Source organism: Talpa occidentalis, unplaced genomic scaffold (genome assembly GCF_014898055.3).
Source record: "Talpa occidentalis isolate TD23 unplaced genomic scaffold, MPIMG_talOcc4v2.1 talOcc4.4, whole genome shotgun sequence".
Classification (NCBI taxonomy): Eukaryota; Metazoa; Chordata; class Mammalia; order Eulipotyphla; family Talpidae; genus Talpa; species Talpa occidentalis.
This window is the reverse complement of record NW_023604295.1, coordinates 95,139,868-95,163,542: the sequence shown is the minus strand read 5'-3', so window position 1 is coordinate 95,163,542 and position 23,675 is coordinate 95,139,868. Positions and strand designations below refer to the sequence as shown.

The following is a 23,675-nucleotide window of genomic DNA, read 5'->3' as shown; positions in this document are numbered from 1 at the left end:
AGCTGCCCAGGTCCCCGCGCCTGCGACCTAGGCTTGCGGGGAGACGGCGGAGGCCCTCCCTGAGTGAGCAGGAACAAGGCGCCCAGGCAGGGGAGCGGGATTCAAAAGGCGCCATTCCCGCGCCACTGATCTGGGCTACAGCCCGCGTCCTGGAACTGAGGGCTTTGAAACTGAGACCCGGGGCACGAAATTAGGGGCGTGGGTTCCCCACGACGGTGGGGCACAAGGCAGACACAGCACCCCAAAGCCGTTGAGGTGTACCCTACCATCCCCGCTCTGCTCCCTGTCCCACGGGGTGGAAAATCAGCTCCCCAAGGGCTCTAGGAGAGATCTCTGGCGCCACCTAGCGACTTGACCCCAGCACAGGCTACTGAAGGAGCTAGTGGCCAGCTGGGGAGTTAGCCCACACCTGGCTCCTTCCGAACAAGTAGTCTGAGCCCACAGGGAGAGCGAGCACCCACAGCCGGGGCAGACCAGGCGCGCAGAAGAGTGTGCCTGAGACCAGACGCGCAGGGAGCGTGTCCCACATCACCATTTTAGAACAGGGACATTTCTTCAGTAAAGACTACCTGCAGAAGGCTTCCTCAGGAGCCAGAGGTGAGTGGGGGAAGTTCGCCCACGCCAGACCCCCTCTGGCCTGCAGTCCAAGCCCAGAGGGGAGCAGGAACCCACCGCCGGGGCAGACCAGGCGCACAGGGGAGTGTGTCCCCACATCGGCATTTTAGAACAGGGACCTTTCTCCATTAAAGGCTGCTTGAAACTGACAGATGACTCCTGGAAGAACCAGAGGGGAACAGAGAAGCCCACCCAAGATGCCGGCCAGTCCCAACAACACAGTGTCCCAACGCATACGGCAAATTAGAAAACAGACAGTAGGGAGGAGAAGAACCACACGCAACCTAGCAACTCTCCAGAGAAAAAGCACACCACAAAAAGAAAGCCAGCCCCCAGATTGCAAAGACAATAACTTGGAAGAATTTCTGAGCCTTCCAGAAAGAGAATTTAAAATTGCCGTGATTAAAAAACTGACAGAAGTCATAAAGGAAAACAATGATAAGGGAAAAATAATCAACGATCAGAAGAACTCAATTGAGTCCCTAGAGAGGGAAAACAATGGTCAGAAGAAAGAAATTGAGTCCCTAAAGAGGGAAGTAAAAGAAATGCAGGAGATCAAAGAATTAATGGAAGAACTAAAGAATTCTGGGAAAAGCAATGAAAGCAGAATAGATGAAATGGAAGAACGAATAAGTAATCTTGAAGACACAGAAATAAAAAGAACCAAAACAGAAAAGGAAAGAGAAGTACGAAGGAAAAAGAATGAAGAAAGACTTCGGGAACTATCTGACTCCATGAGGAAAGGAAATATAAGAGTTATAGGAATACCAGAAGGAGAGGAGAGAGATGTAGGAACAGAGAAAATATTCAAAGAGATAATTGAAGAGAACTTCCCAAATGTGAAGAAGGAGCTGAAAATTGATATACAAGAAGCAAGAAGAACACCAAACTTCCACGACGAAAGGAAAAATACAGCAAGACACATAATAGTAAAGCTCCCAAGAATCCAGGACAAGGAAAAAATAATGAAGCTGGCAAGAGGGAAGAAACAGATAACATTCAAAGGAAAACCAATCAGGCTGACATCAGACTTCTCCGAAGAAACACTACGGGCAAGGAGAGAGTGGAGGGACATAGTCAACAGACTCCAAGAAAACAGATGCCAACCAAGAATACTCTATCCCGCAAAGCTCTCCTTCCTCTTTGAAGAAAGAATATGGACCTTCCCAGACAAACAGAAACTCCGGAATTTCATTGCAACTAAACCCCCACTCCAAAAAATACTACAAGGAGTCCTAAAGCCAGAACCTCAGAGGGACGAATAACAATGAAAGAAGGCCAAAAAAAAAAAAAAAGTTATTAAAAGAATAAATAAATAAAATCAAAGGAAAGACAAACACAATGGCAAATACAGATGTTAACATATCAATATTAACTCTAAATGTAAATGGACTAAACTCTTCAATAAAAAGACACAGAGTGGCAGCCTGGATTAAGAAACAAAACCCAACCTTTTGCTGTCTCCAGGAAACACATTTAGCTACAAAAGATAAAAATAGGCTCAAAGTTAAAGGATGGAAAACAATCCTACAAGCAAATGGACCAAAAAAGAAAGCAGGAACAGCTATACTTATATCAGATAAAACAGATTTCAAACTCAAAAAGATAAAAAGAGACCCCAATGGTCACTACATTATGATCAAGGGGACAATACTTCAAGAAGAAATAACACTCATTAACATATACTCACCAAACGAAGGAGCACCAAAATATATCAGACAACTGTTGTCCTCTCTGAAAACAGACATCAGAGAAAACACATACGTAGTGGGAGACTTCAACACACCACTATCAACAATGGATAGATCAACAAGACAAAAAATAAGTAAAGAAACCAAAGCTCTAAATAAGGACCTAGAGCAATTAGGCTTAACAGACATCTATAGAACACTAAACCCCAAAAAAACGGAGTACACATTTTTCTCAAGTGCACACGGATCATTCTCCAGGATCGATCACATACTGGGGCACAAGACAAACATCAACAGATACACCAAGATTGAAATCATATCAACCATCTTTTCTGACCATGAAGGCATCAAACTAGAAATAAACCATAAAAAGAAGGCAAGGAACTTTCCTACCTCATGGAGATTAAAAACCACACTACTGGAAGACCATTGGACTAATGAGGAGATCAAAGAAGAAATTAAAAAATTTTTTGAATTGAACGACAAGGAGGACACTAATATCCTAAATGTATGGGATGCAGCAAAAGCAGTAATAAGAGGAAAATATATAGCAATAGAAGCTCACATCAAGAAACAAGAAAGAACACAAAGAAACAACCTCATCTCGAAGCTCAAAGATCTAGAAAAAGAACAACAAAAAACCCCAAACCAGTAGAAGAAAAGAAATAATAAAAACCAAAGCAGAAATAAATGAAATTGAAACTAAAAAAACAATCCAAAAGATCAATGAAACCAAGAGCTGGTTTTTTGAAAAAATCAATAAAATAGACAAACCCCTAGCCAGGCTCACAAAGGAAAAAAGGGAGAAAGCACAAATAAACAGGATCATCAATGAAAGAGGAGAAATCACAACGGACACAGCAGAAATCAAAAGAATAATCAGTAACTACTATGAACAGTTATATGGAAACAAGTTTAACAATCTAGAGGAGATGGACAAATTCCTACAACTCTACAATCACCCAAAGCTAGATAAAGAAGAAATAGAACACCTAAACAGACCAATTACAATTAGCGAAATTGAAATGGTAATCAAAAACCTCCCCAAAAACAAAAGCCCAGGACCTGATGGATTTACAAATGAATTCTACCAAACATTCAGAGACGAATTAGTGCCTATCCTTCACAAACTCTTCCAAAAAATTGAGAAGGAAGGGACAATACCAAAGACGTTCTATGAAGCCAACATTACACTAATACCAAAACCGAACAAGGACAACACAAAAAGGAAAACTACAGGCCAATCTCCCTAATGAACACTGATGCAAAATCCTCAATAAAATTTTAGCTATCAGAATCCAACAATGTATCCATAAGATAATTCACCACGACCAAGTTGGATTCATTCCAGGGGCACAAGGATGGTTTAACATCCGAAAATCAATCAACGTTATCCAACACATCAACAAAAAGAAATATAAAAACCATATGATAATATCAATAGATGCTGAGAAAGCTTTCGACAAAGTGCAACACCCATTCATGATAAAAGCCCTTGAAATTCTGGGGATACAAGGAACATACCTCAACATCATAAAGGCCATCTATGACAAGCCAACAGCCAGTATCATTCTCAATGGTGAAAAGCTGAAAGCAATTCCATTAAGATCTGGAACAAGACAAGGATGTCCACTCTCACCATTGCTTTTCAATATAATACTGGAAGTCCTAGCCAGGGCAATAAGACAAGAGAAAGACATCCAAGGAATCCAATAGGAAAAGAAGAAGTCAAACTATCACTATTTGCAGACGATATGATATTATACATAGAGAACCCCAAAAACTCCACAGAAAAGCTAATTCAACTCATCAATCAGTTCAGTAAAGTGGCAGGATACAAAATCAACACGCAAAAGTCAGTAGCCTTCCTATACACAAACAATAAATCTGAAGAAGAAGAAATCAAAAAGACCATCCCTTTTGTTATTGAAACAAAAAAAATCAAATATTTGGGAATAAATCTAACAAAAGAGGTAAAGGACCTATACAAAGAAAACTATAAAACACTGTTAAAAGAAATAGAAGAAGACACAAAGAAATGGAGAGACATCCCCTGCTCATGGATTGGAAGAATAAACATTATTAAAATGGCCATCCTACCAAAAGCAATATACAGATTCAATGCTATTCCAATCAAAATTTCAATGTCATTCTTCAAAGAAATAGAACAATTATTGATGAAATTCATACGGAATCACCAAAAACCCCGAATAGCCAAAGCTCTCCTGAAAAAAAAAGAAGGGAATGGAGGCATCAGACTCCCAGACTTCAAACTATACTACAAAGCCATAATCATCAAAACTGCATGGTATTGGAACAAGAACAGACATACAGACCAATGGAATCGAATAGAAAATCCAGAAATAAACCCACAGATTTATGGTCAACTAATCTTTGACAAAGGAGCAAAGAATATGCATTGGAGCAAAGAAAGTTTGTTCAATAAATGGTGCTGGGAAAACTGGGTCGCTACATGCAAAAGAATGAAGCTTGACCACCACCTCACACCATACACAAAAATCAACTCAAAATGGATTAAAGAACTAGACATAAGACCTGAAACCATAAAATATATAGAAGGAAATATAGGCGAAACACTACGTGATTTGCACATCAAAGACATCTTTACAGACACATCACCCAAAGCAGTGATAGTGAAGGCAAAGATAAACAGCTGGGACTACATCAAATTAAAGAGCTTTTGCACAGCAAAAGAGACAATAACAAAAACAAAGAGAAACCCCACCAACTGGGAGAACATTTTTGCACACAACACTAATGATAAAGGACTGATCACAAAAATCTGCAAAGAGCTGATGAGACTCAACAACAACAAAGAAAATAATCCAGTCAAAAAATGGGCAGAAGAGCTTAAAAGAAACTTCTCTGAAGAGGAAATGCAAATGGCCAACAGGCATATGAAAAAATGTTCAACATCACTTGTCATCAGGGAAATGCAAATCAAAACTACCATGAGATACCATCTTACACCAGTGAGAATGGCACATATTAAAAAAACTAGCAACAACAAATGTTGGCGAGGGTGTGGAGAAAAAGGAACTCTTCTGCACTGTTGGTGGGAGTGCAAACTGGCCCAACCACTGTGGAAAACTGTATGGAGATTTCTGGACCTACTAAACACAGAGCTTCCATATGATCCAGCAATTCCACTCCTAGGTATTTACCCAAAGGACACAGAAACATCAATTCCAAAGAGCACCTGCACCCCTATGTTTATAGCAGCACTGTTTACAATAGCTAAGCTTTGGAAACAACCCAAATGCCCAAAAATAGATGACTGGATCAAGAAGATGTGGTACATATATACCATGGAATATTACTCAGCATTCAAAAAAGATAAACACATGCAATTTGCAGCAACATGGATGGCGCTGGAAGGGATCATGCTCAGCGAAATAAGCCAAAAAGAAAAAGAAAAATACCGGATGGTCTCACTCATAGCAGGAATCTAGAAAACTTAAATAAGGGACCAGGAAAATGAATAACTATAAGAAAGTGAAAATCAAAATCAACAAAAACTATGAACCAGAGACACTTTTAGGGGGGCGGGGTGGGAGGGGAGGGATTGGGGTCAGAATGGGGGGGCTGCAATTGTATGGGGAATATAACAATAAAATTTATTAAAAAAAAAAAAAAGAAATATTAAAAAAAATAATAAAATAAAATAGTTGGCGAATGAAAAGTATAGAAAACACAATTTTGAACTAAACATGCAGAAAAAGAAATTTAAAATAAAGATGCAAAAACAGGGATGTAATTATGAAAGTCTAAACCAAGGAACTTGTTACCACAGAGTTGAAAGTCCAGAAAAAAAAAATCACACATATGAACAACAATTTACAACAAAGGACCATGAATTTAAAAGGGAAATTTTCTGCAGTAAATAGTGTTGGGGAAAGTGGACAACTACATGCAAAAGAAAGAAACTATACCATGAACTGTCAAAGGCTGGGATAATTCAAGCAGCAAGATTCTTAACTGCATGCTTGTGTACATGCTATGAAGCCTCTGTACAAACATAGATATAACTATTGCTTCTATAGCCAAGCATGAGTCCACATGCACCAATGATACCTTATCCGTAAGCTCCAGATTGTCGATTGACTGCTCCTTTAGGATCTTTTCCTAGATGTTCCCAATGCCAGAACCCTCAAACCCAACACATCCAAAAAGAAACCTGGTTGCCCCCTCCAAACTGGATTCTTTCCTACATACTATATCTTTCTTGTTATTACCAGCATTCAACCAGCACATATACAAAGTAGTCAAGAATATCATCTTTTATTCTCAATTTTCTGAAACTTTTATCATAAATGAGTAGTGAATTCTGTCAAATGTATTTTCTGCATCTAATGAAATGATCTTATAGTTCTCTCTTTTATTCTATTAAAATGGTGAATCATATGGATTGATTTTTGAATGTTAAACTAACCTTCCACTCCTAGGATAAGTTACATTTGACCATGGCTTTCCTTTTTGTGTACTGCTAGAGCCAATGGTCAATATTTTATTTTATTTTATTTTTAAGATTTATTTATTTATGCAAGAACCAGGGTGCAGGCCAGATGCGCGGGAGGGTGAGAGGATTCACCAGAGACAGAGCGGGGAACAGAACAGGCAGACTGATGAAATACACTGCTGAGGGGAGCAGCGGGAACGACAGGAGGGGTCTGCTGCACGATGTGGGACCCGCGCTGCAGAGGCTGCAGACAGCTTCACAGTGCAGCACTACCAGGGAGGCCCAGTCAATATTTTAACAACTGTTTTTCTATCTATTTTCATTAGTGTCTATGATTTTCTCTTATTATAATGTCTTGTATTGTTATCATGGTAATACTGACCTCATAAAAATAAGCTGAGATGTATTACTTCCTTCTCTACTTTCCCAAAGAGTATATGTAATAATGGCATTACTTCTTAAAATATTAATAAAATTCACCAGCACTGTCAAAAAAAAAAAAACAAAAAAAAAAACAAAACCACAACTAGATACCAGCTCACACCTGTGAGAATGGCCCATATGCAAAAAACTAGGAACAAATGTTGGTGAGGATGTGGAGAAAAAGGAACCCTCATCCCACTGTTGGTGGAAATATAGTCTGGTCTAGCCCTTATGGAAATCACATTAGTTTCCTGAAAATATTAAAAATAGATATTCCATATAATACACCAATACCACTTCTTGGTATTTATCCAAAGAATACAAAATCACTAATTTGAAGATATCTACACACTCCTATGTTCATTGAAGCATTGTTTTCAATAGCCAAGTTATGGAAACAACTTAGGTCTTTCTTTTTTTTTTTAATTTTCTAGAGGCATGTCTTATTTATTTATTTGTTTGTTTGTTTGGTTTATACATGCACTGGGTACAGTCAGAAGCGCGGGAGGGTGAGAGAATTCACCAGAGCCAGAGCGGGGAGCAGAGCAGGCAGAAGGACCGAAGTACACTGCTGAGGGGAGCAGCGGGAGGCAGGAGAGGTCTGCGCACCATGTGGGACCCTCCTCCGGTGGCCGGGGAGCAGCCGGGGATCGAACCGTCACAGCAGTGGCCGCGGGCAGCTTCGCAACCCAGCGCTCAACCGCTGCGCCACCGGGGAGGCCCAACTTAGGTCTTTCTATCCCTCCCCTGCAACAGATAGTGGAGTAAGAAGATGCAACATATGTACCCAAGGGAATACTACTATAAAAACTTTACATTTGTGACAACATGGATGGAACTGGAGGGTATTATGCTAAGTGAAATAAGTCAGAATGAAAAAGAAAAATACCAGATGGTTTCACTCACATGTTGTTTATTAAGAAATAAACAAAGAGATAGACAAAACTAAACCAAAACACACTGGAAATCTGACTCTGGAATTGAAGCTACAGATAGGGGAAAGTAAGGTATGAGGAGCAAAGTGATGTGGGGGGCCCATTGGCCTCTGGTGGAGGATTGTGAATACTTTGGTGGTGAGTATGTTGTGGTAACATACAGCTGAAGAGGTGTCAACCTATTCCCCTAAATCATATACAATGTTGTAAACCAGTGTTACCTCTGTAAAATAAAATAAATTTTCTTCAAAACCTGCAAAAAAGTGAAAATGGGCCTACGCATAAAAAATGTACCTCAGGGCCTCCCCGGTGGCGCAGCGGTTGAGCACTGGGTTGCGAAGCTGCCCGCAGCCTCTGTGGCGCCGGTTCGATCCCCGGCTGCTCCCCGGCCACTGGAGGAGGGTCCCACATGGCGCGCAGACCTCTCCTGCCGCCCGCTGCTCCCCTCAGCAGTGTACTTCGGTCCTTCTGCCTGCTCTGCTCCCTGCTCTGGCTCTGGTGAATTCTCTCACCCTCCCGCGCTTCTGACTGTACCCAGTGCATGTATAAACAAAACAAACAAACAAACAAATAAATAAATAAAGCATGCCTCTATAAAAAAAAAAAAATTAAAAAAAAAAAACATATTAAAAAAAAAAAAAAAAAAAATGTACCTCAGAGTTTTAATTACTGAAAACACCATTTTAATTTAACTGTGAAGAATGGAAAACTTCACGTTTGAAAACAATGTGTGTTCTAGAGACTGAAGTTCAAATTCTGTAATGGAAGCACCCTGGGTAGGACTTTTCTGTTCACTGTGACATGAGTTAGACTAGAATTTCTGTGTGGCTGTGAATCATTTACATAGCCCTCTTGGCTGGAATTGGGTAAAGGGGGTTATAAACTAGGAAGTAATGCCCAGGTTATTGCAGGGCCCTTAGAAGTGACTTACACATCCTGTTCTCTGACATCTTTTTGGTGTTGGTTTTGAGACTTTGTTCTGAATGAGATATGTGTTGACAGGCAGTTACAATCTGGGCAATTATCTCTCGAATGTATGATTTCCTGTGACTAAATAGAACAGAAAATAGGAACAAGGTACTTTCCTGGAGACCAAAAAAAGTAGTGTAAAATTGTGCATATCATATCACAAAGCTCTTTTAATCCTTCTTTCCGCTCCCTGAGTTTCTTAGACACACTGCAGTTCTACCCTGGAAATCAGGTTCTGGGTAACTTCTGACTGGAAAACATAACAGGGAGAAGAACTTCAGCTACAGAGGTGGAAGAGGGTGTATGGAAATGCCTCTGTGAAGACCGTGTGTAATTGACGGTTTAGACTTAGCAGACTCCCTGGATTTGGGGCCCAGCTCTGCCTTTTATTACGAAGCTTTCAACTTCAATTGTTTTAACAGTAAAAAGAGAAACGTACTATTGCCAACCTCACAGAGTTGCTGTGAGGATGAGACAATATATGTACAACTCAGTAGTGCTTGGCCTTTTGTGTGCACCTAGGAACATTTATTACTGTTAAAGGGGGAGGGGAAGTCTCCCTTGCCTTGTTTGGACTGCCATTGTGTATGAGTGCCATTGGGTTTTGTGGTGTTTGGGGGAGATTTTTTTTAAATAAATAATTTTTTTTCTTTTAAGATTTATTTATGATTACAAGAGCTGGGTTATAGGCCAGAGGTGCGGGAGGTGAGGGGATTCACCAGAGAGAGTGGGGAGCAGAACAGGCAGACTGACTGAGATACACTGCTGAGGGGAGCTGTGGGCGAGTCAGGAGAGGTCTGCCACACTATGTGGGTTGCTCCCTGACTGGGGATTGAACTCTCACTGCAGAGACTGTGGAACAGCTTCACAGTGCTGCGCCAACCCCTTGTGCCACCAGGGAGGCCCTGGGAGAGATTTTTTGAGTCTTGTTTAATAACCTTCAAGTGTTCTTGGTTGGGTGAATGAGTTCCGGTCAGAAGATAGTTGGGATAGCATGCTTGTATTTGCTTAGGAGTCAGAGTGAAACCTTTGTCTTTGTTTCATGCAAACACAGAAACTGCACAGAAAGCTAATGAACTAGGAGAGATTCTCTCGTCTTATTTGCCTCATGTCTCCTGACCAAAGGGGTGGGCATGTGACGTGGGCTCTGCCAGTCAGACTTGACATCTTGAGAATTTGACAGATGGTGGTTGAGGCATCTGGAGACAGTGCTCCAAGCAGCACATCATAATTCATTAAAGAGAATTAATCATGTGGTTATTTTATATCATTTATCAAAAAGTCTGTTGTAATTAAGCTTGTTAGAATTTACATTTGAATCTGATTAGCGTTATATTGAGTGTAGGTCTAGAGCAGACTGTTTATTAATCTTTAAATCCCCATGTTTACTCCAGTGAGATAGTGTATATTAATGGAATACTTGAATGAATTAAACCTGTGGGGTTTACATACAGGGATTTCCAAATCAGTGGATGTTGAAATGTGTTGGTGGGAACTTTGACAGTCACTGAGTGCCCAAAAAGCGAACCCCAGGTTAGTCCCCAGGTGTACATATGTGCAGGAATGTGATGACTGATGGTGGCTGGCAGGAAGATGACCATTTTGGTGGGCTATGCAGTGAAGCTGTGGGAGAAGTCAGAGGAGAGTCCTTGTTCCTCTCTGCTTTGGCAGAGAGTTTCCTTGTTTATGTATTTGGTTTTACACAAGAGCATCAGAACTTAAAACATTCATGTAGGAAAGAATTGAGGTGCAGGAGGTGAGAGGATCCTTTTGTAAAAGGATTTGGAAAAAGTTGACCAAAATTGGTTGTGAAAGATTTAGGAAAAACAACAGATACAACCACGTGAGTTAAAAAATTTGTATGCCAGGGCCTCCCTGGTGGCACAGGGGTTAAGACACAACTTATGAAGCTCCCCGTAGCCACTGCAGCATGAGTTCAGTCCTGGCCAGGGAGCTACCCACTTGGCACAGCAGACTTCTCCTGTCTCACCCGCTGCTCCCCTCAGCAGTGTATTTCAGTCACTCTGCCTGTTCTGTTCCCCACTCTGCCTCTGGTGAATCCTCTTGCCCCCTACAACTCTGGCCTGTACCCCAGTTCTTGTATATATAAATAAATAAAACCTTTAAAAAAAATCAAATGCCATCAAATTAGTTTTGTGCTGTTAAGTGGGAAGGCAGGAGAATAAACACAATTTCACATTTCAGTAAATTATATTTTGTTTTGATATAGCCTACATATAAATAAAATCATTTGGTGTTTGTCTTTCTCCTGACTTATGTCACTTAGTATGATTTCACTTCCATCCATGTTGTCAGAAAATGGCAAGCGTTCATCTTTTTTATAGCTGAGTACTGTTTTCCCTGGGGCTTGGACCAGTCTACATTCCCAACAGCAGTGTAAGAGTGTTCCTTTTTCTCTATATCTTTACCAGTGTTTGTTGTCTCTAGTCTTTTTGAAACTACCTGAATTTCTTTTATGAGTGCTTTGTTGCTTTGGATTAAGAGACATCCATTTTATCTTTAAAATTTTTTATGTTAAGAATTATTTTGAAAAAATACTTAATACAGAAACAGTGTAACTGATACCCATGTATTTACTACTTAGATTGGTCAAATATTAAAATTTGGCTTAAGTCTACCTTTAATAAAAGAGTAATAGATCCAGCTCCAGCCCCCACAGTGCTTCTTGAGTCCCTTGCAATAGACTACCACTATTCTAACTTTGTCATTCCATCTATTTTCAAGTTTCACTGAGTGTGTGTGGCAACATAAACAAATATATTTATGTTTTATGATTTATAATAAATGCTATACTGTATTCTTTAGCTTTTTCTTATGTATTTACCTGCCTTTAGGCTGATGGAACTAGTGTCCTTCCTAAAAATGTACCTGCCCAAGGAAGGTAGATAAAATAAAGCATTCAAAATCAAATATCTTTCTAGAGCTCATACTCTCAAAAGTTCTGCATGTCATTCAAATAACATCCCTACACTCTTACTGTAAATGTCATAGATAGTTTTAAATAAAGGATATCTGCTTCATACTTCAGTATGAATGACTAACAAATCTTTAAAGTGGTAACTGTTCCACAGTTTGGTATTGGAACAAAACAGACACACAGACCAATGGAACTGAGTAGAGAGCCCAGGAATAAAACCATACTTATATGGACAATTGATGTTTGACAGAGGAGCAAAGAATATGCAATGGAACACGGACAGTTTGTTCAATAAATGGTGCTGGGAAAACTGGACCACCACATGCAAAAAAATGAAACTAGACCACTACCTTTCACCATGCACAAAAATCAACTCAAAATGGATAAAAGAACTGAATATAAGACCTGAAACCATAAAATATATAGAAGAAAATATAGGTAAAACACTACAAGACATACATCACAATAACATCTTTAAAGACTCATCACTCAAAGCAAAGAAAGTAAAGGAAAAGATAAACACCTGGGATTACATCAAACTGAAAAGCTTCTGCACAGCAAAAGAGACATTAACCAAAACAGGGAGACACACCACTGATTGGGAAAAAAACCCTTGTACTCCATTCAACTGATAAGATGCTGATCTAAAGAACTCACACAGCTCAACAAAAATAAAATAAAAATCCAGTCAAGAAATGGGCAGAAGAACTTAAAAGACATTTCTCCAAAGAGGAAATGCAAATGGACAACAGGCATATGAAAAAATATTCAACATTCCTTATCATCAGGGAAATGCAAATTAAAACCACGTTGAGATACCACCTTACACCAGTAAGAATGGCACATATCAAAAAAACAAGCAACAACAAATGTTGGCAAGGATGTGGTGAAAAAAGAACTCTCCTATACTGCTGGTGGGAGTGCAAACTGGTCCAGCCACTATGGAAAGCCATCTGGAGATTCCTCAGCCTGCTAAAAATGGAACTACCATATGACCCGGCAATTCCACTCCTAGGGATCTACCCAAAGGACACAAAAACATTGATTCAAAAGAGCACCTATACACCTATGTTTATTGCAGCACTATTTACAATAGGTAAAACCTGGAAACAACCCAAATGCCCAAAAATAGATTACTGAATCAAGGAGATGTAGTATATATACACAATGGAATATTATTCAGCAATCAAAAAAGATAAACTCATGCAATTTGCAGCAACGTGAATGGAACTAGAAGGAATTATGCTCAGTGAAATAAGCCAGAAGGAAAGAGAAAAATATCGGATGGTTTCACTTATACCAGGAATATAGGGGAACCAAATAAGACATCAGTGTAAAAAAATAACAACAGACAATTATTTATCAGAGATATACTGCAGGGGAGGAGGCGGGAGAGGGATCAGAGGGAGGGAGGGAGGAGCACAGGGGACTGAGGTGATGGTGCACCATTTATTAATGAGACTCCTTGTTCCAGTGTATATACTTCATTCCTTTGTCATAAATTAGTTGTTCATGAATGTGTGGTTTTATTTCTGGGCTTTCAATTCTATTCCAGTGGTCTGTGTGTCTCCTTTTGTTCCAGTACCATGCTATTTTAATTATTGCAGCCTTATAGTATAATTTTAATCCTGGAAGTGCTGTTTTTGGTGCCCAGGAGGGCTGGTAGCAAGCTGGGTGGAGGGCCAAGTAGCTGGGACTGTGCCAGGCAGTGGTGACTCCGAAACAGTTTCTGGTTGCCATTATTTTTTATATTATTAGAGAAGGAAGAATAAGGGAAGAAGGGAATATTGAAGGGCAGGTTAAGGGAAAGGCTAGCTGAGCTGGGTTCATGGCTGCTTCGAGAACTCAATCTCAAGTGACCTGGACCCACTGTGGAAGGAGGGCAAGCACAGTAGCCAGGAAACTAAAAGTGCCAGTTTAGTTGCGTTGATTTCTCACAGTTGGGAGCTGTCACACTGGTAGAAAGGCAGCAAAGTCTTATTGGGTTTTTTTTTTTTTTTTAAAGATTTATTTTTGATTTATACAGTAGCTGGGGTACAGGCCAGAGTTGCGGGAGGGTGAGAAGATTCACCAGAGACAGAGCGGGGAGCACAATAGGCAGTCGGACTGAAAGCACTGCTGAGGGGTGCAGTGGGCATGGCAGGAGAGGCCTGCTCGCCATGTGGGAATCTCCCTGGCCAGCCAGGAATCGAACCGCGCTGCAGAGACTGCGGACAACTTCATAGCGCTGTGCTCAACCCGTTGCGCCACCGGGCAGGCCAGCAAAGTCTTATTGGTCTCAGGGTTGTTCCTAAACCTTTTCTGTGAAACTGTTTAAGGAGGGCTTTGCTTTAGATACTATCAATCATAAAGGACAGCTTAGACTAATTTTTGATAAAGGCCTTAAATGGTTAAGGATATTCCAAATTTGAGGGAGGGTAAAGATCAGATCTAATTTCTTCCTTAACTTTCCCAAATATGTATTTGGTCATCTACATTTGAGTATTAGTGAGGGGAAAAGAAGGTTTTAATTCATGAAAGAAGAGTTCACTTAATAGGATATGGACTTTTTTAAAAAGCAGAGGAGGAAAGGAGTGTTGAAATTACTGAAAAATATATAGGACAAAATCTGTGGGAAAAATATATATATACAGAATAAATCATAATCTGTCCAGTTGTGGGTCTTTGGCCAATGATCCTTGCTACCTCTGAACTGCATCCTCTGGTTTGATTTTGGAACCTGATCTCTTCACACTGTCAGTCTCAGGCATTCACATATGTATGCTTCAGCGTGCTAGGTGATTGGGTACTAGTTAATGTAATGCCATCTTTTCTAAAATTGTAAAGTGAATTCTAGAGGGAGTGTATTCATCATCAGGACTGACAAATTATGTGTTTGATTAATAGTAGTTGAACTAGCTAAAAATTTCCCCCCAAACTTTAGCAGGTACTTTACAGAGGTTGATTGCTTTAAAAGTGCAAATAATTATTTCACAATATATATTGTGTACTTGACATTATGTACATTATTGTATGTCTATTATGCAAATAAACATTTATGACTTTTATGTTACTTGTTATCAGATTATATTAGAGAAACTACAGAACATCTTATGACCTGGAGGCAGGAATGAGATTGAATCAGGTTCAACCACAGTTGAGCTATAAGATTGTGGAATTATTCACTTTGAGACCCTGAGAAAGTTATTTAATCCCATGAAGCACCCCTTTTCTCAGTTGCCAAAATGGGTACAAGGACCTACCTCAGAGTAGTAAAGATAAACTGAGAATAGATGCAAACACTTAGGACAGTGCTTTGCACATTCATCATCTAAGTGTGGGACTTGCACAAAAAGTGAATATTGATTTTCTAGTTATAGAATCCTTGGGCTTCTCCAATATTATGTAATACTTTGAATATTCAGTTGGTTGGAAACATTTTCTTTCATAATTTTTTAAAAAGTCAGTGCTTTTTTGATTGTAGATGAAACATTTTTTTTTTCATTAAAAAAATCAGAGTAACCAATTTTTTGGGGGACCATGTAACCAGAATAGCCTTCGATATATCAAATCAAACAATGGTATTTTCTTAACCAACAGTATATGTTATTTCCAATAAGTTTATTATACTATGTAAAAATGTTTGTTAAAGAATAATCATATAGGGCCTCCCTGGTGGCGCAAGGGGTTAAGCACAATACTGTGAAGCTATCTGCAGTCTCTGTAGCATGAATTTGATCCCTGGCTAGCCAGGGAGCTACCCACATGACGCAGCAGACATCTCCTGTCTCACCCGCTGCTCCCCTCAGCATTGTACTTCAGTCAATCCACCTGTTCTGTTCCCCACTCTGTCTCTCGTGAATCCTCTCACCTCCCGCACCTCTGGCCTGTACCCCATTTCTTGTATGCATAAATAAATCAATCATTTTTTAAAAAAAGGAATAATCATATACTGTACCTAGATTTTTAAGAATCATAACATAATTTTGCAAAAACTTACCAAAATATTAATATTATATATTTATACATCAGGCTATATTATAAGAGGTAATATAGTTTCCATTAATCTATTTTTAAATCTTTTAAATCTTCCTGTGTTTGTGGAACGTTATAAATTATTGCACTATATTAATCATTATATTTTGCTTTGTAAAGGAAAGTAAGTGTTCTCATTTAAAAATATAAAATATAGATAGATACAGGCATTTTATATATCTATGTATCTTTCTTACCTTTATCAGTACTCAATAATGTGTATCTTTGGACTGCTAGTATTGTATTTTTTTCAATATTTTATCACAGTTGTTTCCTTTTTTAGCATATAGTCTAAAACAGTGAATATAAAAAGTATATAATGAAAAGTATATCCTTTCCCACTTTTTTGCAATCACCCATTTTCTCTAGAAAGGCTATCACGGTTACCTTTTTCTTGTATCTTTCTGAAAATGTTTTGTAAACATACAACTGATATAGTTCCTCATCCCCTACCATACCTCCTCTTTTACACCTTGCTTTCTTTTTTTAAGAGTATATCTTAAAGAGCAAAGAGCAGTCTATATTTTTCTCTGCGGGGGGCCTTGCTGCCCCAACCAGCTAAGAAGCTGGTAAACAAAAGAAAGGGCCTCACTGTGGGGCTGGTGCTGAGCATTTTTCTTTGTTTCAGTTAAATCCCAAAGGACTTGAAGCAACTTCTTTATATTATATTTATTATACATCACATAATATCATATATTATAAAACCAAAGATTTAAAAATAAGAAACATAATTTTGTAAAGGTAAATATTGCCCGATTATGGGAGAATAAAATCATTTTATGTAATTAACAAATGACAAATTTGCAAAAGTAGAACCCCAGGTATTTAGTTTCAAATATAAGGTCAACACAAGAACTGTTAATTTGTATCCTTTCTGTGGAGTGCAAATCTAAAATTGGACCACTATTTTTAAGGCTTGAGGCAAGGTACCGGAACCTTTTTGAATACAGGAAAGGATGTACAGGATGACCAAACCACAGAGATTCAAAGCTAGCCGCAACAGAATTAGCATTTTGCATATGTGGGGGATTATGCTTAAAAATCCTAAAAGAGACTGTTTTATCTCTTTCAACAGAAAACGAGTTTGTTTTAAATATAGTAAAGCATTTTAAAAGTGGGAATTCAATAAGTTGTAAATATTTAATGCTAAGATGTTACTTTAAGGAATAAGATGAATTACATCTAAACTCCTTTTTCCTACTCTACTGATTGAGTTCTCCAGACTCTTTTAAAACAGTGTAGAATTAAATAGTAGGCAATGGCATATTTTTTAAAATTAAAAAAAAAATTACTTGTATAATTGGAATGAGAGCCCAGATAACCGTGTAAGATAAACATCTGTCATTTTGAAAAAACACTGAAAATTGTAACCAGATTCTATACAGATCCCAAGAGACAGATTAACCAAACTCTTACACAGCTTCACACAATTTTAATATGATCAGTGAAACATTTTAGTGAATAAAATAGTGTGCTTTTTAACAATTGTGTGCTTCCCTGTCATTTCAAAGAGGATTTTGGGAGGAACCAGAGCTCTTAACGCTGTCACCAAAGATGGAATATACTCCTAGGATGTGACAGTCACTCAGAAGTGCTGTGTTTTCCTAAGGAGATGCAAGAACCTCATGTCCATGACTGGTGATGTGCACAAGTAAATAAATGTCTCCCAAGTTTTAACAACTCCAAAAAAAAGTGTGCTTCCCTGACAAATTATAAATATTCAGGGATGATGTTGAACCTCCTATATATATATATATATATATATATATATATATTTAAAGATTTATTTATTTATACAAGCATTTATTTACTTATACAAGCACTATTTATTTATTTACTTATTTATACAGTCAGAGGCGCGGGAGGGTAAGTGAGAGAATTCGCCAGAGCCAGAGCAGAGAGCAGAACAGGCAGAATGATGAAACACACTGCTGAGGGGAACAGTGGGCGGCAGGAGAGGTCTGCGCACCATGTGGGACCCTCGCCCAGCAGCCGGGGATCAAACCAGCGCTGCATGTGGGACCCTCGCCCAGCAGCCGGGGATCAAACCAGCGCTGCAGAGGCTGCGGGCAGCTTTGCAACCCAGCGCTCAACCACTGTGCCACTGGGGAGGCCCCTCCTATAAATATATTTAAAAACAATTTCCCACTTAGCTTTCATTCTTGGTATCTTATAAAGAACTCATTTTCATTTATTTGCAGAGCTGCCTATTAACTCTCTAATATAATTAAGTATAAATAAAAGGAATGTAGCATGATTTTTATTCATGTTTAGCTATATTGAATAGCCAAACCACTAAGCCTTAAAAATCTAAGTAATGCAATCTTGAGGTATTTATGTCACAAAAATAAATGTGGATATGTATAAAGATTTATCTGCAGGGCTGTTCATTGCAGCTTCTTGTATAATTAAAAATTGGAAACAATGCAAATATCCTGAAACAAGGGATTTGCCAAATAAGTTATAATATGTGACCACTAAATATTATGTTGATAAAGGACTTGGAGAAGTACAATGTATTAGGACCAACAAAATTAAAATATAGTATACTCACATTTTTCACACCCTAAAGGTGTACAGATGTGCATAAAAAGGAGAAAAGAAAACATATCACAAACAGATAAAAAAATGATACTAATTGCTATTTCTGGATAGCATTATCAGGAATTTGAATGTTCATTTTAGGCATTTGTAATCAATGATTTTGTACAATGAGTACGACCTGCTGCTTTTCTTCCAATCTAGTTATATATCTATACATACACACACTCTTGTGTGTACACACACACATAAAAATTGTAGCCAGATTCTATACAGATCCCAAGTGATATATACATACATATATATGTGCATATACACACACATATTTTCATTTTGGTTTTGTTTTGCCTGCTCAGAATAAGAGCATCTGGCACATCTGGGAAGGTCCCCTTACGTAGGGACAGGGAAAAGAAGAGACAGATGGTTGAATACTGTAAAACTGAACAATGGAGCTACGAACTACAGTCCAATGCTCAGATTCAACTTCTTTCTTTTTGTGGATATTATTCATGTCTTAAAATAGGAGGAAGACAGGGAACAGGGGAAACAGGGACCAGGAAAAAAAATAAAAAGAAAAAGAACTAGCAGGCAAACTATAAATCAGAGACATTCTGCAGGGAAGGAGGAGGGAGAGGGATCAAAGCAGGGGAGGAAAAGAGCACAAGGGGCCTATGATAATGGTGCATGGTTCATGGGTGTCTTGGCTGTGGTAATTTTATGGGAATTATACCTGAGAGGAGAATGAACAATGATGTAAAAAAAAAAAAAAAAAAAAAGAAAAAGAAAAAAAATTTTACTTTCTAACTGCATCTTTTACAAGTGCCATACTTTTCCCTCAAACTTAAAATGCTTATTTTAGTGAAAGAGTGGGGTAAAGTATAAATGAAAATTACACCAGCTATTGAGAAGTGCTTGCACCCTGAGTAAGAACAGGGCATGAAAACGTGTATTTCTTTTCCTTACTGAATTTCAAATGTCTGGCCAACCTGTGCTGGGAAAGAGTGTCACCAGGGGGCCTATTTATTCATCTTTATCAGCCAGACCTCTCAGCTAATTTTACTGGATATTTCATTGCCTGTGTACTTTGTGTTTCCGAAGGGTTAATATTTTCTTTATAACATTGTTTTTTTCTAGGTATAAAGACCAGAAGGTATTATTACTTGTTCAGAGATGGAAAACACTACCACGGTCATTTCTCGGGAGGAGCTGGAAGAACTACAAGAAGCATTTAATAAAATAGGTATGTTTGAGAAAAAACTAAATATGATGTTCCCAGTGTGCTTGATACCACACTTCCAGGAATGGAACAATATCCTTATGCTTTTGTCACCACCCACTTACCCCCAGTTTTCTTTCCTTTTTACCCCTAACTAGGTTTCACTGGATTCTTTCTGAAAGATAAACTAAGACTGGCTTGAATTTCTAGGAGAACTGAACTTTGAATTCTTTGATCATTTCTTTGTAGGAACAATCCAGGTTAATGAATGACAGTGTAACTGAATATGCTTAACATGATATCCTTATTACAGAGAAAAATATAGAAACACTTCCTTGTCAACAACTGAACCCTGATCTTCATAAGTTTATCACTAACAATACCATTTCCTGACTTCATGCAGAATATTTTTGAATCCTGATACTGCCTTTAAAAGCCATATGTCTATTTTCCTTCTCCCTCATGCACAATTTAGAAAAAATCTGAGTGTTTTTTTTTTTAAGGCCATATGTCTTCTTTTTCTTCTTGCACTTGTTAAAGCCAGTCATAATTTTGTCTTTATGACATTATTGTGTTGTCAGCTTTGGGTTTTTTTCCAAAAAAATTCCTTCATACTCTATTGGATCATGGTTCTTCCACATTTTGCTCTTAGGAAACCTCTAGCCACATGGAGATTATAAATACCATCCTTTGTGGTAATCTACAGATGCAGGCAGTGAACCCAGTGAAAGGTGAGTGCAGTGCAGTGCATAGACACTAGGACAGTGACACCAGCAGCCCAACCCTGACTCAGAAGCCCCCTTCTTTTCTGCAGCAGGGTACTTGTGAAAAACAGTCAGCTGGAGGACCAGCCTGGATATCAGATCACTGTTGATCCTGTGCCTGGATTTCTCATAAATGGACTGAGTAATGACTAAAATTAATGTAGATGAAATGCAATGCAGAATGACATTCAGACACCAATATAAAGAAAAAAAAATAAGTTTAAAAAAATGAAACTTGCCCTCCAAAATAATAAAATCAAAAAAGGAAGCTGTCAGAAAGCTTCTGACTTATAAATCTTTGCTATGAGATAGTGAATTTTATAAATCTCTGCACCCTTTTACTTATTGTACAGCCATCCCCAGAGTAATGCAAACCCTCAGAATTTATAGCTTACATAGTGGCTGAATTAGACTCATAGAGAGTACCTTGATCTTGGTCTTTTCTTTTTGTTGGGGGTAGTGATTTTGTCATTAGAGGTTGGCAGGAATAGGATATGATTTTAAAAATACATTCTCAATAATGAATTTTATAGAATATTGTATGGAGTGCCCAGAGTCTTTTCAAGCAGAAAATTGGCGATTATGGGAACATTCTGTGCATTTTTAGCATTGAAACAGAGAAATAATAAAAATATATGGCATGGCCTCCCCTGGTGGTGCAGTGGTTGACTGCTGGGCTGCAAAGCTGCCCACAGCCTCCACAGCGCAGGTTTGATCACCGGCCGCCGGCAAGGGTCCCACATGGCTCACAGACCACTCCTGCTGCGCCCGCTGCTCCCCTCAGGAGTGTATTTCGTCAGGCTGCCTGTTCTGTTCCCCACTTTGGCTCCCGTGCTTCTGACTGTACCCAGTGCTTGTATAAATAAATAAATCTTAAAATAAATATATATATATGACAGTTTAGTTACAGTTTGGTCACTTGAACAAAAGTGCTACAAGGTCTAGGTAAAATGAATGAATTAGAAATCTATTTTCTTTGTTTAGCACGTTAATTTTAATCTTTATGATTCATGAACACATAATCTTGGAATATTTATTTAATGATATTTTGAATAAATTTCTATTGATAGAGCGACTCTGACATCAAGATTATTTGCTCTGTTTGAGGGAAATGTAGACATTAGCAGAATAAATACTTGTTTATTTACAAGCGAAGTTGCCACTTGTGAACACAGTACTCTCTCTGTTAATTTGTACCAAATAACTTTTCTCAGGAGCAGAGAGAGGGACACACCCATCCAACCTTACTAGATATTTTTGGATCTCCAGGGAGAAATGAGGGGCTAAAATTTTTGTTTTGTTTCTTTTTTAAATTGAGGTCAGTATATGTAACATAAAATTTACCATTTTAATCATTTCCAGGTGTATGATTCAGTAACGTCATGTAAATTCACATTGTTGTGAAATTACCACCACCATCCATCTACAGAATGTTGTCATTTCCCCAAACTAAAACTTTATACCCATTAAATAGAAATAATATTCTATTGTATGTACCACATTTTGTTTATCAGTTCATGAATATTTGAATTGTTTCTATCTTTTGGCTATTGTGAATTACGCTACTGTGGACTTGGGTGTACAAATATCTGTTCAAGTGTCTGCTTTCAGTTATTGTGGGTGTGTACTCAGAAGTGGAATTGTGGGATATGTAGTAATCTATGTTTAATTTTTTGAGGAACCATCTTGTTCCCATAGTGGCTGCATCATTTTACATCCCTCCTTGTCAGTACTTGTTATTTATTTATTTACTTTTTGGTAATAGCCATCCTCATAAGTATGAAGTGTTAACTCATGATTTTGATTTGCATTTTCTTGATGATTAATGATGTTGAACATGTGCTTATTGGCCATTTGTATATTTTCTTTGGAAGAATGTCTATTGAAGTCCTTTGTTTTGTTTTTTTTGGTTGATGAGTTGTAGGGAAGTCTAATTTCTTTGGAAACTGTCATGTAAGTCTATCTAACCTAGCCCTTGATTTTCTCATTTTAAAAATTGGAATAGTAAAATTAATGATTTAAAATTGTGACAAGGATTCCGTGAGATAAGGTAAAAGTTCTTAACAAACCACTTGGCGCAGAATATGTGCTCTAAATGGTTTCTGGTATTTCTTGTTATGTTACATGTGACTCAGGGGTCACAGAAATGGAGCTGGGATTTTAGGATACAGATCTGTCAATATTTAGAGCCCTAGCTTTTAACTGTTCTTACTAGTTTAGTGTTATGGTTAGCATTTAAATAACTTTTCTTCAATCTTACTTATTTTTAAATACTCCCTACCAAAGTGCTAGTATAGAAGAAAGATAGCTAGTTTATTTATCTACTTCAGAATTATAGGAAATAATTTTGAACTGGTGATGCACTAGATAGTGAGATTTTGCTCTAAATTTAAAGAAAGCAATGTTGTTATTGCAATGTCAAGCAGTTTAGCTTTCTAGATGACATTTGAGATAATAGTTCTATTTTCATTATTGGTAAGGTCTGGTTTAGATAATTTCCATTGTCCTGAATAGTATGAATTCTGAAACCTTCACGTAGAAGTTCAAGTTTGTCTTTATCATTAATTTAGTTATAGAGATGACAGCTTTTTCCCTTGGAGGAAAAAGAAATAAGGAACAAAGCAACTATTAGCAAATGAACAAAGAGAGTCTACACAAGGTAGATCCAGGCAACTAACCAAACAATCCAAAGTTCTGTTGCCAACTGTGGGCTAAAGTGTTTTCTGTCACCGTTGTTCTTTATCAAGAAGTTATGTCCAGACTCTGGAAAAAACACAGGCATGGGCACCCAGAAAACTTTTCAAAAGCCCAAATAAAGGTGTGAAATGATTTCTTGAACACTTGGTCTCAAAATGACATCAACCTGAGTCAGCTTACATAATAGTATCATAAATACGTAATGAAGAAGCAATGAATTATTGACAAATGAAACAACTGCCACCAAGTGAAATGTAGCCCAGAGGAAATGACTTGTGTGTATTTTACATGGTGCATATATTGTATACAGAATGTGGGGCTGCTGTATCCACTTTGTAGATTCCATGAAGAAGTAAAGTCTGGATAAGGGTTCCCTCATGGTTATTGTTGCT

The 23,675-nt window shown here is 38.2% G+C and overlaps 1 protein-coding gene across 2 annotated transcripts in view; it reads left to right on the top strand.

The window, feature by feature from the left end:
• Window positions 1–23,675, top strand: part of PLS1 (plastin 1) — a 100,740-nt gene that overhangs the window by 29,564 nt on the left and 47,501 nt on the right. For both annotated transcript variants that reach the window (XM_037525844.1, XM_054700761.1), the window contains exon 2: window positions 19,741–19,846. In XM_037525844.1, the coding sequence (XP_037381741.1) occupies window positions 19,777–19,846 (70 nt within the window). In that variant the 5' untranslated portion in view covers window positions 19,741–19,776. The remainder of the gene's footprint in view (window positions 1–19,740; window positions 19,847–23,675) is intronic.